The 17,078-nt window shown below is 49.2% G+C and overlaps 2 protein-coding genes and 1 long non-coding RNA gene across 3 annotated transcripts; 1 reads left to right on the top strand and 2 right to left on the bottom strand.

Annotated features, from left to right (window-relative positions):
* Positions 1-319: 319 nt before the first annotated feature.
* On the bottom strand, positions 320-1,968 carry LOC115558075 (ferritin, middle subunit). The gene is made up of 4 exons (XM_030376041.1): positions 1,598-1,968; positions 1,138-1,284; positions 836-961; positions 320-702 (listed from the first exon to the last, which is right to left on the bottom strand). The coding sequence occupies exons 1-4, from the start codon at positions 1,697-1,699 to the stop codon at positions 547-549; spliced, it is 531 nt and encodes a 176-aa protein (XP_030231901.1). The 5' UTR covers positions 1,700-1,968; the 3' UTR covers positions 320-546.
* Positions 1,969-3,299: 1,331 nt separating this feature from the next.
* LOC115558091 (uncharacterized) lies at positions 3,300-16,075 on the top strand. Its single transcript, XR_003979297.1, has 3 exons — positions 3,300-3,374; positions 8,475-8,646; positions 15,283-16,075. It is a non-coding gene; the product is annotated as an uncharacterized LOC115558091 (long non-coding RNA).
* Positions 3,416-17,069, bottom strand: aldh16a1 (aldehyde dehydrogenase 16 family, member A1). The gene is made up of 17 exons (XM_030376036.1): positions 16,823-17,069; positions 14,528-14,627; positions 14,071-14,197; positions 13,420-13,577; positions 12,789-12,866; positions 12,364-12,551; positions 12,026-12,184; positions 11,209-11,367; positions 10,614-10,770; positions 10,161-10,236; positions 9,713-9,818; positions 8,895-9,013; positions 8,471-8,641; positions 6,932-7,136; positions 6,640-6,825; positions 6,015-6,140; positions 3,416-4,981 (listed from the first exon to the last, which is right to left on the bottom strand). Exons 1-17 carry the CDS (start codon positions 16,940-16,942, stop codon positions 4,808-4,810), a joined length of 2,409 nt encoding a protein of 802 aa, XP_030231896.1. The 5' UTR covers positions 16,943-17,069; the 3' UTR covers positions 3,416-4,807.
* Between the last annotated feature and the right edge of the window lie 9 nt (positions 17,070-17,078).

Here is a 17,078-nt window from a genome sequence, read left to right as displayed (position 1 = left end):
CACCATTCACGCACACATTCACACACCGACAGCGGAGTCAACCATGCAAGGCGACAGCCAGCTTGTCGGGTATAGATACCGTGTATCGTGGTTCGGTTCCGTGAAGAACACAGCCCCTCTATCTAAAGTTCTGGCTCAGTAAGCTATGCACTTACACCCCTAGGCCATCATTAGGCCTCTCATTTTGATGGCCGTCTTCCCTCAGAATTGTTTAGGTAATTTTGTCATAGCAAAAATGCAAAACCAATGTCAGTCATAAGCTAGCTTTCCTACAGTATAGTACCATGAGGATGGTCAAAATAAACCAAGGACACCGAACTCCAGCTCAAAGTACTTTATTCAGACTCAGATCAAATACGCATCGAGGAAGGAGATCTCCGAGCTCAAATGGGAACCCTCACACTTATGAAACAATCATTTTTCCGTTCAGTGACGATAACCTTGCCGTCTTTATTCAAAGCAGTAACAAGAGATCAACACATGATGTGGATTAAGACAGAACTGCACGCCCGTGAGTCCCATCACTAGACTGACGCCTTCGGGCATCTAGCTGGACCCCTTAAGGGTGTGCTTGTCAAACAGGTACTCGGCCATCCCGTTCGTAGGGGTGCTCATGCGACGCAGGTTGCTGATGTAGTCGCCCAGCTTCTTGATGGCCTCCACCTGTTCGTTCAGGTAGTGGGTCTCCAGGAAGTCGTTCATCTGAAAACAGGAAGGTGGACAGTCAGTTAGGAAGCTGCAGAACAAATACGCAATCAAGAAGTTAAGCTTTAGTGGCTAAATAAAGATAGGGGCTTTCTGTGTGGGAAGAGATTGTGGACGCTTCTTTACTCACATGGGGGTCTCCGTGTTCAGAAGAGATCTTGTGCAGGTCCAGCAGGGCCTGGTTCACGGTCTTCTCCAGCTGCAGGGCAGCCTCCAAAGCCTCGAGTCCGGTGCCCCACTCATCACGCTCAGGTTTCTGTGGGGCCAAACAGGCGGTCGTTCAAATAAGTTACAAATATAAACGCCAAATCTACCTAAACATGTAGGACACTTCTATTATCCAACGTGTGGGACATAACTGCCATAACCACTTGTGGCTCAGTCAAAAGGAGCATTTCCTCCGCGCTACAAGGAGATTCAGGCCCTTCTCACCTTCACGTCCTGCAGGAAGATCCGCCCTCCTCGGTTGTTCTGGAAGGCCATGAGCTTCTCGGCGTGCTCCCGCTCCTCGAGGCTGTTCTCCTTGAAGAAGTGGGCAAAGCCAGGCAGCGCTACGTCGTCACGGCTGAAATAGAAAGCCTGGGAACGTGAAGAGAAAGAAATTAGTGAACAGAGTTGAGGGTGCACGACGCACGATTACTCAGCGTAATAACTACCATTGAGGTTATTTAAGGGCAAGGTAATAATTTGGCTGGGATTTCATAAAGCCACATGTTGAGTCGTCCAAAACAACGTTGATCGGGTAAACGTTCAACAACTCCAAAGGAGCAGACATGACGGAGCACTTTTGACCAAGTGTTGGCGCAGGTCCTTGACCATGACTCAACAATTCCAGGTCAAAAAAAGCTGAGGCAGCAAGTACATTGTACGAAATTACTTTAGCTTTTCTTACCATAGACTGGTATGTGTAGGAGGCATACATCTCCATGTTGATCATCCGATTGACGGCGGCCTCACAGTCTTGGTGGTAGTTCTGACGAATCTGAGAAGGCATTTTTGCTGGCGTTCGGTAGTTTTCTTGATAAAAAGTAGAAAAATAAGTATCTGTTTCTATATAGATATGAGGTAACAAATAAGTTAAGGATGTCGAGTAAAGTTAACCGAAATGATGCCAAAGCAAGGATGAAAGAAGAAGTTCCGTTCAAACACTGTTGAAGCAAGATCTTTTCCCTTCTGCGTGAAGACTTCTGCGAGCAGTCTCTGTATTTATAGGCTGGGTGGACGCCCACACAAACACGCGCACACGACTTCAGTGCCAGCCGAGTCACGAGCTGAGCAGGAAATGGGGGGCCGTATAAAATGAACGGGCACTCATTTACCCATCATGAGGTTATTTTTTTATTTATATCTTGGAATATTCTTCCAACTAGCCTAATCCTTAGATATATTTTATAAAAGTAAACAAATACAGCAACTAATTTTTTATACATTGGTAATCCTCTTTGTAAAACCTCACTGACGGTGTTTTCCCATGAATCTGCCGTATTGCGTACGGCAGATTCTGTGTATTGCAATTTGCAGATGTAGGCCTATTGCCCAATACAAAATATATTCTGTAGTATTCTTACTGTCTCGAATTCTGTTAAATTGTTTAAACGTATCCAAGGATCCCCTGAGAAGGGACAGAGACCATATAAGGTCGACATGTTGTGGGAAAAGTAAGCCTGCGTAAAGAACAACGTTCTTAATTTCACATCACACTATCAGATGGTGTGATTATGTTTTATGGTTTTACAACCTCACTCAAGAACAGTGTTGCAAAACTATGCTGACTGAAAACACCCGTCATCATAAACTGGCCTGCTACTTTTGCATTCAAATGTGCTGCTGTTTGTTCCTTTGTTTAACAACATATATAATAAAGTGCCAAATCACATGACTAGTACATTATTTGTATCTAGGCTGCATAAAAGCATTGGTAAATTGCAAAAATGTTAAATATCCCTGAACAAGCTAACCACAACAACCAACCTGTTCCCTCACTCCCCCTTTCGTTCTCGAATGAGTTCAAGGGTGCCAGTAGTAAACTGTTCACATGGACGCAGCACTTGACTTATGCAACCGACAAGCGACAATATATATTTATGTGGGATTGTTTTCTTGTTTGATGTTGCCAAAGATGTTCTCTGAGTAATAACACAGGACTTGATACTGCACATAGCCGGAGTGGAGGGTAGTCATTATTGTGGCCTTAATACTTTTGCCTGTAGAGTATCATGGCGACTTACTATTGACTTTACTCGACTAAACTAGCCCTTCGAGATGTCATGACTTGTACATTTTTATAATCCATTTTAATCCTATTAAATAACAACATCCAAGCGGGACAGAAGTCAAAAGGCACAGCGAACACTAGACTAACTGAAACCATTTCTATTCAGAGCTCTACCACAGCTCAGTACAGTTAAAGCACAGAAGGTAGTTTCTGTTCTTGTTTCTGAATTCAAGAAAAGTACGGGGTTACACTTCCTTGTTATTTTGTGCTTGGTCATCAAAGTGAGAATAGCGTCTGGCGGTCTTGTGTTAGGTGTAAATGCAGAGTCATGGTCTGCTGACGATTTTTGCTTTGTCATAGCTGTGACTCTGCACTTTTGTGGCACACAGGCCATCCTGTTGGATCGTGTCGGTGTGTCTGTGTGTGCGTGTCGAGTAAAGAGTAAGAACAAAATGTAAGTCAAAGTACAGTATCTTACAAAACAACGGCAACCAGTCCAATTTTATATCTTAATCCGCTCTTTAATAGCTATTAAAAGAATGTGACGCAGCACATTTTATAACATTTGATCTTTAATAACAAACTTTTAATAGAGGCATGGCTTTCACACATTTTGAAACTCTTTAAGTGCTTTCCGGGAATGTTACTGCCATCAAACTATGAATGTAGTTTGCTGGCTGAAGATTACAGTATCACATTGTTCAGTGCCAAGAATTATTGTTATCTGGAAAGAAATCAACGCTTATAGAAGCTGAAATACAAGGCAGATATGGCTGGAATATACAGGTTACATCAGATTTTATTTTAGATGGATTCATCTTCTTTCGCTCGTACTGCGAATGCTACGAAAGCAAGTACTTTCGCTGGAAATTATGCAGTAGAAGGCCTGCTCGAATACAAGAGGTAGAACGTTAACCGCCAAGATTGTAGCAAAGCATTCTCACATATTAAAATTATATTATTCTATCAAACACTATCAGAGGTAACGTCTTCATAATTTGGGTTGTACTGAAAACATTAACGTTGTTTTGTGATTTATCATAATGCATACGCAAATCTGTGTATTTTTATCATTTTCTACATTTGACAGAACATGAGAAATAGAACCTTGTGTACCAAATGTTAGAGAACAAATCACGCTGTATTTTTACAAACATCGCCGTGTAATAATTTGGGGCAAACAGTATTTTAATCGGAATAACTCATTAATATTCAATGATTTTAGGATGAGGTCAAACACTACCTGGACTCTTTGATTTCCCTCTCTGGAAGCACTTGCCATCTGATCGAGACAAAGGCAGAAGGGGTGTTGGAACTGGACTATTTTACCAAGACAATGACAGTGGCTTCAGGACTGAGCCCCTTATGACACCTCCGCACTCCTGCTACCTCTCCTGAACCCTTCATTGCTTCCTTCCTTCCTTCCTTCCTTCCTTCCTTCCTACTCGCTGGGATCTCCCCCTGGCCTAACCTCTACAACCTGGAGGCCACACTATTCTCCTCCCCCAGAGGTTCCTACTGCTACTCCTGGGGGGCCCGGCCTAGGTGGTGGTGTTGCTGGAGCTCCACCCTAGGTGGTGGTGTTGCTGGAGCTCCACCCTTGGTGGTGGTGTTGGTGGAGCTCCACCCTAGGTGGTGGTGTTGCTGGAGCTCCACCCTAGGTGGTGGTGTTGGTGGAGCTCCACCCTAGGTGGTGGTGTTGGTGGAGCTCCACCCTAGGTGGTGGTGTTGCTGGGAATCCGAATTAGGTGATGGTGTAGGTGGAGGTTTCAGCCAAGGTGGTGGTGATGATGGTGATAAAGATGATGATGATCCAGCCTAGTTTGTGGTGATGGTGATGAAGATGACGGTGGTCCAGCCAGGTGGAGGTGGAGGTGGAGGTGGAGCCTAGGCGGTGGGGATCCAGACGCTCCTCCACTGGGTGGACTGGTTCCAGGTCTCCTCCAGGAAGGAGGTGCTGGTGGGAGCCCAGCAGGCCTCCTCCTCCGCCGCGGGACCCCCGCTGTGGAGCCACAGGGTCTTGAAGGGCCCGGTGCACGTGTGCTGCAGGTACTGACAGCCCTGGGAACCGGAGGAACCGGACAGAGAGGGGACAGAGGGGGGACAGAGAGGGGACAGAGGGGGGACAGAGAGGGGACAGAGAGGGGACAGAGAGGGGACAGAGAGGGGGGGGACAGAGAGGGACCAGAGGGGGGACAGAGAGGGACCAGAGGGGGGACAGAGAGGGGGGACAGAGGGGGGACAGAGAGGGGGGGGACAGAGAGGGACCAGAGGGGGGACAGAGAGGGGGGACAGAGAGGGGACAGAGAGGGGGGACAGAGAGGGACCAGAGGGGGGACAGAGAGGGGGGACAGAGAGGGGACAGAGGGGGGACAGAGGGGGGACAGAGGGGGGGGGGGACAGAGAGGGACCAGAGGGGGGACAGAGAGGGGACAGAGGGGGGACAGAGAGGGGGGGGACAGAGAGGGACCAGAGGGGGGACAGAGAGGGACCAGAGGGGGGACAGAGAGGGGGGGGACAGAGAGGGGACAGAGGGGGGACAGAGGGGGGACAGAGAGGGGGGGGACAGAGAGGGGACAGAGGGGGGACAGAGAGGGGACAGAGAGGGGACAGAGAGGGGGGGGGACAGAGGGGGGACAGAGGGGGGACAGAGGGGGGACAGAGAGGGGGGGGACAGAGAGGGGACAGAGGGGGGACAGAGAGGGGACAGAGAGGGGACAGAGGGGGGACAGAGAGGGGACAGAGAGAGTGGGGACAGAGGGGGGACAGAGGGGGACAGAGAGGGGGGGGACAGAGAGGGGACAGAGGGGGACACAGAGAGGGGACAGAGAGGGGACAGAGAGTGGACAAAGAGGGGACAGAGTTCAGGACTGAAACATGTTCTCATCAATGCTAATAAGACATCTGAATTTAACTAAAGATGCGTTCCCTTCGCTGAATAGAAGCTAATATAATATAAACAACCGTCTATCAATCCTGGTCTGTGACTCGAAATTAAATTAGATCAAACCCATTCGGTAAGATATGGGAACAAGAATCCATCGCGAATAACAAGGCAGTGATGCATCGTACCAAACCAAGCTTCAGTCAGTACCTCAGGGCTGCCCCAGTACCAGATGGCCTTGATCACGTTGTGATTGGCCAGAGCCGCAGTCAGCTGATCGCGGGCGCCGGGAATGATGTTGACCAGGCCCGCTGGTAGGTCAGAGGCCTGCAGCACCTGACGGAACAGGGAGGAGGAACGGGTGAGCGCGGACTGAAGGGGAGGAGGGGCGCAGGAAGTGGAGAGGGGAAGAGAGAGCGTGAAGCCAAACTAAAATAGCTGAACCAGGAACGCTAAACTTAGTTTTGAATCTGCACATATTTTTCAACTCGACAGTAGTTAGTAATCAGGGCTGATCAGTGCAATAGATGTTTCAAAGCTACACTCAATCCAACCTACTGGAACCAGTAGGTTCCAACAGTATAGAATACTAACACACATTATATACCATTAGTACTGACCGAACCATACATTATATACTATAAGTATTGACCTAACCATACATTATATACCATTAGTACCGACCTCACCATACATTACCTACTGTAGCTTGCTATTGTGCTACAGTCTCACTAAGAAACACAAATAGTTTTGGCCCTTCCGTCGTGCTCGTAGCCGTAACCATTGACCTATTCCCAACGCCCCTCACCCCAAAACCATTTTATTAAATGTCTACCTGGATGAAAGTCAAGGCTGGCACTGGGTACCGCTGACTGGGCACCATGACAACGGCGTTGCCCATGGCGACGGCCGCCCCGAGCAGCGTCACCAGGGAGAGGAGGGGCTTGTGGTCGGGGAGGACGACGCCGACCACGCCCAGCGCCTGGGGGAGGGAGAGGGCGGAGCCTGCCTGGGGGACGGCCTGGAGGGAGAGCGTCGACAGACGCGTTCAGAGCGAAACACAAACGAATAACGGTTCGCTGTCAGAGGTTCCTTTTCGGAGTTCAACACGACGACGCGAGTCTTACCGGAGCACCGCCCTGGGTTTGGCTGCAGCGTGCCGCCCAATCAGTGAGCCGGTCCACGCTTAGCTCCACCTCAAGGTCAGCCTCGTCCAATGAGAGGCCGGTCTGGGCTCTGATGGCTGCGGCCAGCTCCGGCCTCTTGGCCTCCAGCTCCTTGGCCAGGGAGTAGAGGGACTGAGCGCGTGCAGAAGGCCCCTTCTTCATCCAGCTGCATGATGGGGGAGAGAGGGGGGGGGGGGGGGGGAGTAAAGACCGGTTACTAGGCAACGCCACTGCAGATCCCCTCGAACCAGCGGGCATAACAGACAACAGAAAGGCAACCGTCAAGATGGCGCGGTCTGCTTTGCTGTTAAATCCCCCAAAAAAATGTTTGCGTTCATTCCCTTTGGTAAAAAGAAGACGGGTATGGATCTAAGACAGATATTTGTTCAGGTCGGATTTGAGTCGTGATATTATGATATGTATGCACGTTGATTTTCTTCAGTGGTAACATCATGCTTTTCTATCAGACACGTATCGGCTATGATAGCCCTCAACGGTCATTGTTGTCCTTCATTGTTAGGAATAACATATGGATCGAGTGATGTTTCCCCATTAGTGAGAACGTTTTATTTCTGTAATCAGTGTATACGTTTATGTGACGAGACCTGCCAAATCTTGCCAAATACCATCCCATTAGGATTTGAATCATTAATTTGAAGAAAGAAGTCATTTAGGTATTATAGTCACTCAGTTAACTAAAGCAAGGCTTCTAACCTTTCTTAGAATTACAATAGGGCAAATTCAATCATTTATTCATGCAGTCAAATTATAGTCTTCCAATCTTTGATATTATAACGACACCACAAACATAAGCTATGTTACATAAATAAGGACAAACAAACCCATTCACCTCTGGAGATAGCAATTCGCCATCGGCCTGAATCAGACAGAATGCAGTTCGATGCCGTTTATACACTGATAACACTGCTTTAGTCGCTGATGTGGCCACAGAGGTTTATGGCAACAAAAAACTGTTTATTGCCCCCTTGCTCCTTGTGCAAACGAAGCTCAGACAGATGCTAGGTTTCCATACTTTCACAATCAAATATCTGATATAAAACAGATTACTTACAAATTACTTTGTATTAGGGTACGGTTAATATCATATCAAATGTGGTTAATGTTGTAATAGTTTGTTCGTTTACGAGCGCATTGGTCGGACAACAGCAGCACCTTTGCCTCGTGGCTAAACTGTGTGTTGCGTAACTGACTCTACGTCTGCCAGTTGGCTTCTGTCCACCTTGTAGAACCGGTGTTTACGAGGGCTAATAAGCGTGGGCTGATTGTCTATTGCATTGTGCAGCAGAACCACTTGATCCCGAGCGTAGACAGCGAGCCTGTTGGCATGAAGCATGTGTTTATGACGGGGGGGGGGGGGGGGTCAGATCTGATCGTTGCAAGTTTGGGCTGTTTCTCATGTTTAGATCCTCAAGGAGAATAGAGAATCACTGGACCGTGTGTGTGTGTGTGTGTGTGTGTGCGTGTGCGTGTGATTCTCACCCAGGCTGTACTTTGATGGCGGCCTCCACCGCGTTGCGGACGTCCTTCCTGCCTCCGTCCGGGCAGTAGGCCAGCACGCTGGCGCCATCTGGTGTCTGCACCGCAACACTGCCTCCAGACTCGGACTTGCACGACTTGCCCGCGACAAGCTGCCGGTAGAACTTGGGGGCACTAAGGTAGGAGAAATGAATAAATGAATGAATAAAAGAAAGGAAGAGAGAAACAAAACAGTTATGTATTCAGCAGATAATATAACAGTGGAGACTGTACAGGGGAAGTCACACACACACACACACACACACACACACACACACACACACACACACACACACACACACACACACACACACACACACACACACACACACACACACACACACACACACACACACACACACACACACACACACACACACACACACACCTCTCCGTGGGAATGACGGCGGGCGACGCAGCCGATCCAAACGTGTCGTAGTCCAGGGCCGGGGTGGAGCGGGAGAGAGAGGGGGCAAAGGGGGAGGACTGGAGGAACTGGTACAGACCCTGGGGGAGGGGGGGGCGCAGGAGGAGAGATGTAACGGGCAATGTGAAACGACATTAAGAACACAACTCGCTTTCGTAATGCACCGTATTTTCAGGTAGAAAAGGTCAGTTTGTGGGTTTAGGTGGTCTCAAAAATCAGACAGATTAATAATGTTATGGTTATTTTGTCTTCACTTTATTAATTTTATAATCTAAAATCAGGTGGAAGACCATCTTAAATCTTTGTTAACGGGTGTTTCAGTTCCCTCTGCTTTACATTCGTTTTTCAGAGTGATCGTGTTGCTAGAGGCAAGGATCCAGCCTGGCTGGTGCCAGATCAAGCTCTATCGTAGCCTACACGTCGGTCTGGGGAGGCTGCCGTGGTTGTCTTCAGCACAAGAGGCGTGATCAACGGGCCTAGTTCAAACCACTCTGTACGCAATTGGATAATCCTTCAACCAATCAGACCAATGATCAAAAAGCTTCCCTGTGGTCATTGTGTTAAAACAGCCAATAGCACGCCAGGGGGAAAAGCCACCTTGGTGATTGGCTCGGGTAAAAGCGGGGCGGAAACAGAAAGAAATGTTTTGTTCGTCTCTAGCCCCTGCTGCAGAGAGAATTCTGTAAAATCTTCACCCACTTGCGCTAATGAGCTTCTCTTTTCTGTGCTGCTCTGTTGTGCGCTATCGTTGTGTAGTTCCACCCCCATCCCCTCCTCACCTCCCGGCCGCCGTCCGTGCAGGTGCCGCTGTCCTTGTGTCCACTAGAGGGCAGCGACGGGTCACACACCGAGTGGGAGTTGACCCACACCGAGCCCACGGAGAGGCTGGGGTCAGGACAGAGAGAGAGACAGATGACGACACAGACACAGACAGACATAGAGCCAAAGACAGAGACAGAGACAGGGAGGTGTCTCTTTCCGATGTTTGATCAGTACTAAATCATTGCGAAAGCTACCCAGGAAAACACGTTATTGTTCATCTGCTTTTTACCTGCAGCGTTTCTATTTCTGTCATTTGCTCCCCTAAAACCGGAATTTTTACTTGTTTTACATCCAGAAAGTGTCACCTAACCTGTCATAGATCTTATCTATCTGTATCTTATGACACGCTGGCCCTCAGACAGACAGTCACTAAGGATAGGCATATGGAGAGAAAGAAGGGAGCACCTCTTGGCAGCCTCCAGAGCCAGGGTGAGGTCTTCCGTCCAGATGGAGGCTGCGTGACCGTGAGGGCTGTGGTTCGCTGGGGAACGGAGGAAACCACGGAGAACCGTTAGGGAAACGCCCTGTTTCAGCTAGCCCCGCCCACCATCAAAAGGCAAAAAGAGGCTTCTAGCGCACCACTGGTTGACATTAGGGACAATATTTTTCAGCCCACATCTGACATATTATACCACCTGGTGTGAGTGGGATTAGCCGTTACAAGCCGTTTAGAAAAACGGCCTCTTCTGACATCACAAGTGGGCGTGGACACGCCCACTTGTGATGTCAGAAGAGGCCGATTTTCTGAACGGCTTGTAACGGCTGATCACAACTTTATGTCCCCTCTAAGCCCTCTACTCTGAGCTCTTCTCCACATCATCCCCGCTCCTGGACCGGTATTCTTTATGGCGGCGTTACCAAGCGTCACTCCTTCCGCGTGGCTCCTGAACGTCATGAGGGGCAGCAGCGGCCAGGGCGGGGGGCTGGCCACGCAGGGCGAGGGGGGGGCCACACCACACAGCACGGTGGCAGGGTACTGGAGGCCCGAGGCCGGGGGTCCGCACGACTGGATCAGCTGGACAGGGGCCCGCCGCCAACAACAAACATTTTTGAAACTATCGTTAATTCGGCCCTTAAGCAGATTTTCAAAAGAAGCCATGGTTACGTGGGCTAGCTATTAAAAATGACGTTAAATCATGCAGTTTATATATGTTATGACCTTACTAATAACAGTGTCTTAATAAAAAACGTATCAAAGAATATATGTGGTAAAAATTGCAGTACCCCGGCAGACCACTAGGGCGTAGCGTCAGTTAATGTTACGGCGAAGCGGCCTTACATTAGGATTATGGGACACCACTAAAACAGCGCTATAAATATGTCTAAAGTTTTACATTTGCAGGATAAAGTGGAAATCAATCTCAGGAGAAACTGCCCGATGCCAAAGCAGTGCATCGTTGGTTTGAAGCCAGTTTCTACTTCACTGATATAAACGTGCAGTGGGTCGACTGACCGTTGCCCCCTGCTGGACGGCCCCCTGTACTGCGGCCTCCACCAGGACACGGTCCGCCTCGCTCGCCAGGGACACGCACTTCAGGCCGGCCAGCCGCAGCCTCAGACGGGCCAGCACCGCGTCCAGGACGCCCTCCTGCACGCACAGCACCCACTGGACCTGGGGGCACGGGGAGACACACGGGGAGACGGACGGAAAACCAACGGACGCATGAGGAGCTTGTGTCGGGTTGTATTGTACGGAGAGATCATGAGACTCTTATGGTGATGATCATCGCTCATGCGGTTTCCCTGCACTGGCTGCCCGCCGCTTTGAGCCACGGCTTCATGAGGCTTGGAGGCCAGACACGGCTATGCAAGGCGTTTACATCCAGGTACTCAAATGTAGTTTTAGTTCTGGAACGCAACGCAAATGGGAAAACACTGCAAGGATTTCTTTCCTACGTCTGCAGTGCAGTGCCCTGAATAGGCCAAACAAATACAAGATGCACAGAATGATTTAAAATGCTGTGTAAATGCTATTCACACCGCCATATCCAAGAACTAGTTGCTAGTTCGGTCCCTGGCTCCTCCTAGCGGAGAGTTGAGTTCGACACTCAAGTGTGATTGTGTGTATGAATGGTTGGAAGTCGCTGTGGATAAAAGTGTCTGCTAAATACCCTAACAGTCAAGTCCCACAATCTATGAATGATAATGCTTGGTTATGCACTCATCTATAAACAATTCAATCGATTACTGAACTGATACAACATATCTGCAGTGTCGGCATCAGGTGCGTAAACGGGTGGCTCGTCACGTTCCCCCCTGGGGGTGCCCACCTCCTTCCTCTTCTTGAACGCGGCCTCGATCGCCCCGTCCACCGCGCTGTCGATGTCGGCCGACTCGAACACGACGAAGGGGCACGTGGCACCGACGGCGGGCGAGACGGAGACCGCCACGCCCAGGCCTGCCGTGGCCTTGCAGAGCGCCGCTCCGTCCTGGGGGGGGGGGGGGGGGGGCAGCGGAGATAAGTGAATAACAAACTCTTAAAAGGGGTCAGCAAGCACCGAACAAGCACCAATCACATTGCACGATCCTGGTCTGCCTGAGTTATCACTCTGGACACGCATGCACACGCACGCGCACACGCACGCAAACACGCACGCGCACGACGCACCTGCTTGTTGCCGCAGTAGGTCACAGACTTGATGGTGGGGTTCTGGGCCACAATGGCCCCCAGAGACACAGGGTCCCCGGGCAAAACGTTCAAGGCCCCGGCAGGGAGTCCCGCCTCTGTAAAAAGCTGGGCCAATAGGAGCGCTGAAGGGGCGGCGACACGGCCAGGCACAACCATCACAGCGTTTCCTGGAAAGCGACCGAGGGTAATTGTCATCATTTATATAATGTTGTTTTATATTTACATTCTGTTCACAAGGAAGGATCGCAAATCATTATTCATGATGTCCCAAACATGCTAACGGGGTACTCTGATCATAACCAGGGAAATTAAAAGATACGAGTAAGAATAAGTTTGCCTGTTAATTATAAACAATTAACTAGCTAGCGTGTGCGCACGCGTGTGTACGCGTGTGTGTGTGTTACCCATGGCTAGCGCTGGCAGGACTTTGAGCATCAGGGAGTAGAGCGGGCAGTCATCCGAGGCCACCACTTCCACCACACCTGGACGAAACACAACATTTACACGAAAAAAAAACATGAACACAACACACACACAAGCCGGAACCCAGGCTCGTCCACAACAACCTGCGAGCAAGCACACACGCACAACTTTCTAAGCATGCACTTATTTGTTCCAAGCAGATATACAAGATTGGAGGATAAGACAAATAGATCTTCCTCTTTCCGCTACAGATCCCCTCCATCACTCTCACAACACCCACAAATAAACATGAAGCGAGTTCAAGGGACTGAAGCTACAAAATAGTAAATGGACTACATTTATATAGCACTTTTATCCAAAGCACTTTACAATATTGCTTGACATTCACGCATTCATGCACCCGTTCCCACACCGACCCACGCAGGGCGACAGCCAGCTCGTCAGGAGGGTGAGGGGGAGGTGTCTCGCTCAGGGACACCCCTCGACACCCCGCTAGTTTGAGCCGGGGATCGAACCAGCAACCTTGCGATTACCAGCCGACCCGCTCTGCCTCCTGAGCTACCGCCGCCCCAGCGTCTAGCGTTCACAACACAGCCCCCGGCCGCCCCTCACCGCGCGGGCTCCAGTGGGACAGGCGTGCGTCGCGGAGCTGCGCCCAGCCGGAGTAGTACTGGGCCAGCCGCACCAGGGAGGCGGGGGGGCAGGAGGCACCGGACAGGTCGCTCAGCTCCGCCACACACGGGCCGTGCTGACCCAGGACGCCCGCCCATCTGGGGGACGCGGGTACGGACACGGACACACAGACACACAAAGACACAGAGACACAGACACAGACACACAGACACAGACACACACAGAGGCACAGACAAACAGACAGACAGAGACACAGACAGACAGAGACACAGACAGACACAGACAGACACACAGAGAGACACAGACAGACAGAGACACAAACAGACACACAGAGACACACAGAGACACAGACAGACACACATAGACACAGACAGAGACACAGACACACAGACAGACAGACAGAGACACAAAGACACACAGAGACACAGACAGACACACAGACACACAGACAGAGACACAGACATAATTTATTATTACATTAGCCAGTCCTACGAAACATGTCGTTTTTCACGGGGAGTTCCTTTCGCCGAGTCCCCAGAACTACACTGTACGAAGGCGCCTATTGACATTGCGCGGAGAAACCCCCGGTGGTTCTGGGTAATAGCTAAAGGGCATGGCCCTTGTGTTTACTTTAGCAGCACTTTGGCCCTCTGGGCGCAGGACAGCTCGCTCCACGACCGCAGGCCGCTGGCGGAGGAGCTCAGGCCCTCGGAGACGTCCTCCTTCCCAGCACACACCACACTGAACACACGTTCCCCTGCACACACACACACACACACACACACACACACACACACACACACACACACACACACACACACACACACACACACACACACACACACACACACACACACACACACACACACACACCAAGTTAATGTAAATACAGGCAGTTGAAAAGAAAGTAGAGAGAGATCATTGCAAATATAGGAAACGAATGAAAATAAAAGATCTAACTTTAGGTGACAAGATGAACGTATATAGATCTGTAAAAGATGTACAACTCAAATCAGCATTTGTTTGAAAGTCCCAGCAAGTCTTAAAAAGCCAAAGCTAAAAACAATAGCTCCCTGCTGATCGCTACCTTTAGCGTCCGTCAGGCTCGTCAGCTGTCTTCCGGCCGGGTTCAGGAACGCGCCGTTGATGAAGAGGCCGAGGGTGCGGGCGTGGCTCTCCAGCCAGGCCTGTTTGTTGGAACAGGTGAAGGGGTGACAGTGAACAACCAGGACGGGACGAGTGCCGTCGCTTCACAGGCGGGAGCACAGAGCAAAAACCTTAATAATTAATAATCAGATAATGCTTCAGACTGCCCTGCGGTAATGATCATAGTGCTTAAAAAAAATTATCATGGGAGGCATACTCTCAGTTAATATTATAACAACAATTATGATACAATCCATGATGAACCATAAAATTATCAAATACTAATAATATTAAAGAGATTCATGACGTGAGAGCTACATCAAACCTGATTAAAAATGCATTAATGTATACGCAACTACAAAGAGGTCCTAAGTTAACGATAATAATTCATCATGCAAAGGAAAGCCATTTGAGGACTATATTCAGATAACGCCAACTCTGCTTTGTAAGTACCTGGAGAAGCTCAGACTTCTTAAACCTATTTCATCATTTCATCCTGCAGCATTTAATAGTAGTTTGAATGTCTCAGTCTCATTTTATACTTCTGACATCAGTTATTAGATAGTTATTTATACAAAGAATGCAGTGTTGCTGCTTTAGCTCAACAAACCATAACTCTAGATGTCCACTGAGGACTGGCTGTCAATAGTTTACGGCTTAATTTAAACCTGACTTCTATTACTTTGTTCTTGGCAGGATACTCTCCCAGCCTGATCGAGAGGCCGCAGTGAGAGAGGAATGGCCCATGTTCCCCCGGCCCCCGCTTTCAGTGATCAAAATGAAAGTGAATGCAGAGGTACTTCCATCGCGTGCCTCGGAAGAAATAGAACGATCAACCGTTTAAGAGGCGTGCTTATGGGCCTTCCAGAAGCACTGAAGCCACTTCGAATAGAATATAATCTCAAAACCACTCAGGAGCTGCCCTGGATGCATCATTACAAACATTACCGATCCTTCACTTCACTAGTCAAAAGAAGAGGGGGTTTCATTGTGCAGTCAATGAACTGCGGTACTTTCCTCAGGACGGGAATAGCCCCTCAAGAAATCAATGTCACGTGCTTATCGTTTTTACATAAAACCATACGGTCTGCTGCCAGACTGCTGCACCAGTAGAACCATCCACAGGCGATGCCCTGCTCAACAGCTCTGAAACGTATGGAGAAGCTGGACCAAGAGGCATAGAGACACAGCAACAAAGAAACATTGTTGTACACATATGTATGAAAAAAAAAAATTACACTATGTGAAAACTGTTCACATTGTGGCATCCCGCCACGTAAACCGCGGCCTGGACGGGCCCGAGGGACCGTGAAGGACGGGGTATACCACCCCCACCCACCAGCCGGCGACGGAGAGCATCCCTTTCGCCTCCCCAATCAGGGTGATTGGTGGACACCTGGCCGGTGGCAGGGGAGCCATCTTAAAAGGAGGTCCAGGACAGCACAGCACGGGAGCAAGGAGGAAGTGCTCGTGTCCGGGAGAGGCTAGAGGCCCACGGAGGCCCCTAGAGACTGCGAGCTCCTTGTTTGATTTAAGTTGATTGTAAATAAATGACTTTAACGGCGTATCCGCACGCTAAAAGTGTCGTTCATCCGTGGAACCTGGCCCAATCGAGTACCGGGTTACCACAACATTTAAACAAGCCTAATATGCATAAATAAACCTCATTCTGGGGCAATGGGGATATTGCATGATAAAGCCAGAACCAGGCCCATCCAAGCATGGATTAGGCTTGCCCTGCCACTACACCCTCTTCATTTTTTTAAATGCTGGAAATTAACCTTGGTTGCAGAAAAATGGAAGAGACCTAGGCCTATAATATGTCACTCAGCATGCAAAGCAGAACATAAGGTGATCTCTGTACTGATGAGGCTTGTGTTTGCACGGGGGCACCCAATTATCCAACTGCGAGCGGTATCTGCAGAAGTGAACTTTGAATTGAGGCTACAACTTGTGTTGTTGGACTTCAACCGAAGCACGTCTGAATCGGCACTGGGCGGCGGTCACATGACTATCTTGTGAGTTCAAGTGTACTAAGTGACTTCACATGTAAATCATGAACATGCATCTCCTCGACCTATGATCCCCTCAACCTAAGTAAAAACCCATGTCAGAATAACATTCTTATATATATAAATGTAATGTATATTACGGTCCATAAATATAAAAACGTAATACTTTCGTTTTTCCGTCCATTACAATATATAGTTTAAAAGCACAATTACAAGTACTCAACCTGTGCAGTGGCGGAGCTGGAAGAAGTCGGCCCGTACTCCATGCTTTGAAAGATATCGTGAACTGTCTTGGAGGTGCTGCCAGCCATAATAGTGTCACAAATCAGAGGATTGATTGTCATAGAAGCGACAATATAACAGAGACAAGTTGGGAGGCCGTCTGTGGTCTCAAGTGTAGCGTGCAGCTATCTACAGGACAGTTCCACCTTGTCTGTGTGTGTGTGTGTGTATCCACCACGGATGCGGTTTCCACACGGA

The sequence above is a fragment of the Gadus morhua genome, chromosome 2, assembly GCF_902167405.1.
Source record: "Gadus morhua chromosome 2, gadMor3.0, whole genome shotgun sequence".
In the NCBI taxonomy this organism is placed as follows: Eukaryota; Metazoa; Chordata; class Actinopteri; order Gadiformes; family Gadidae; genus Gadus; species Gadus morhua.
Note: the sequence above shows the minus strand (reverse complement) of the source record. Positions and strands in the feature narration are given on the sequence as shown.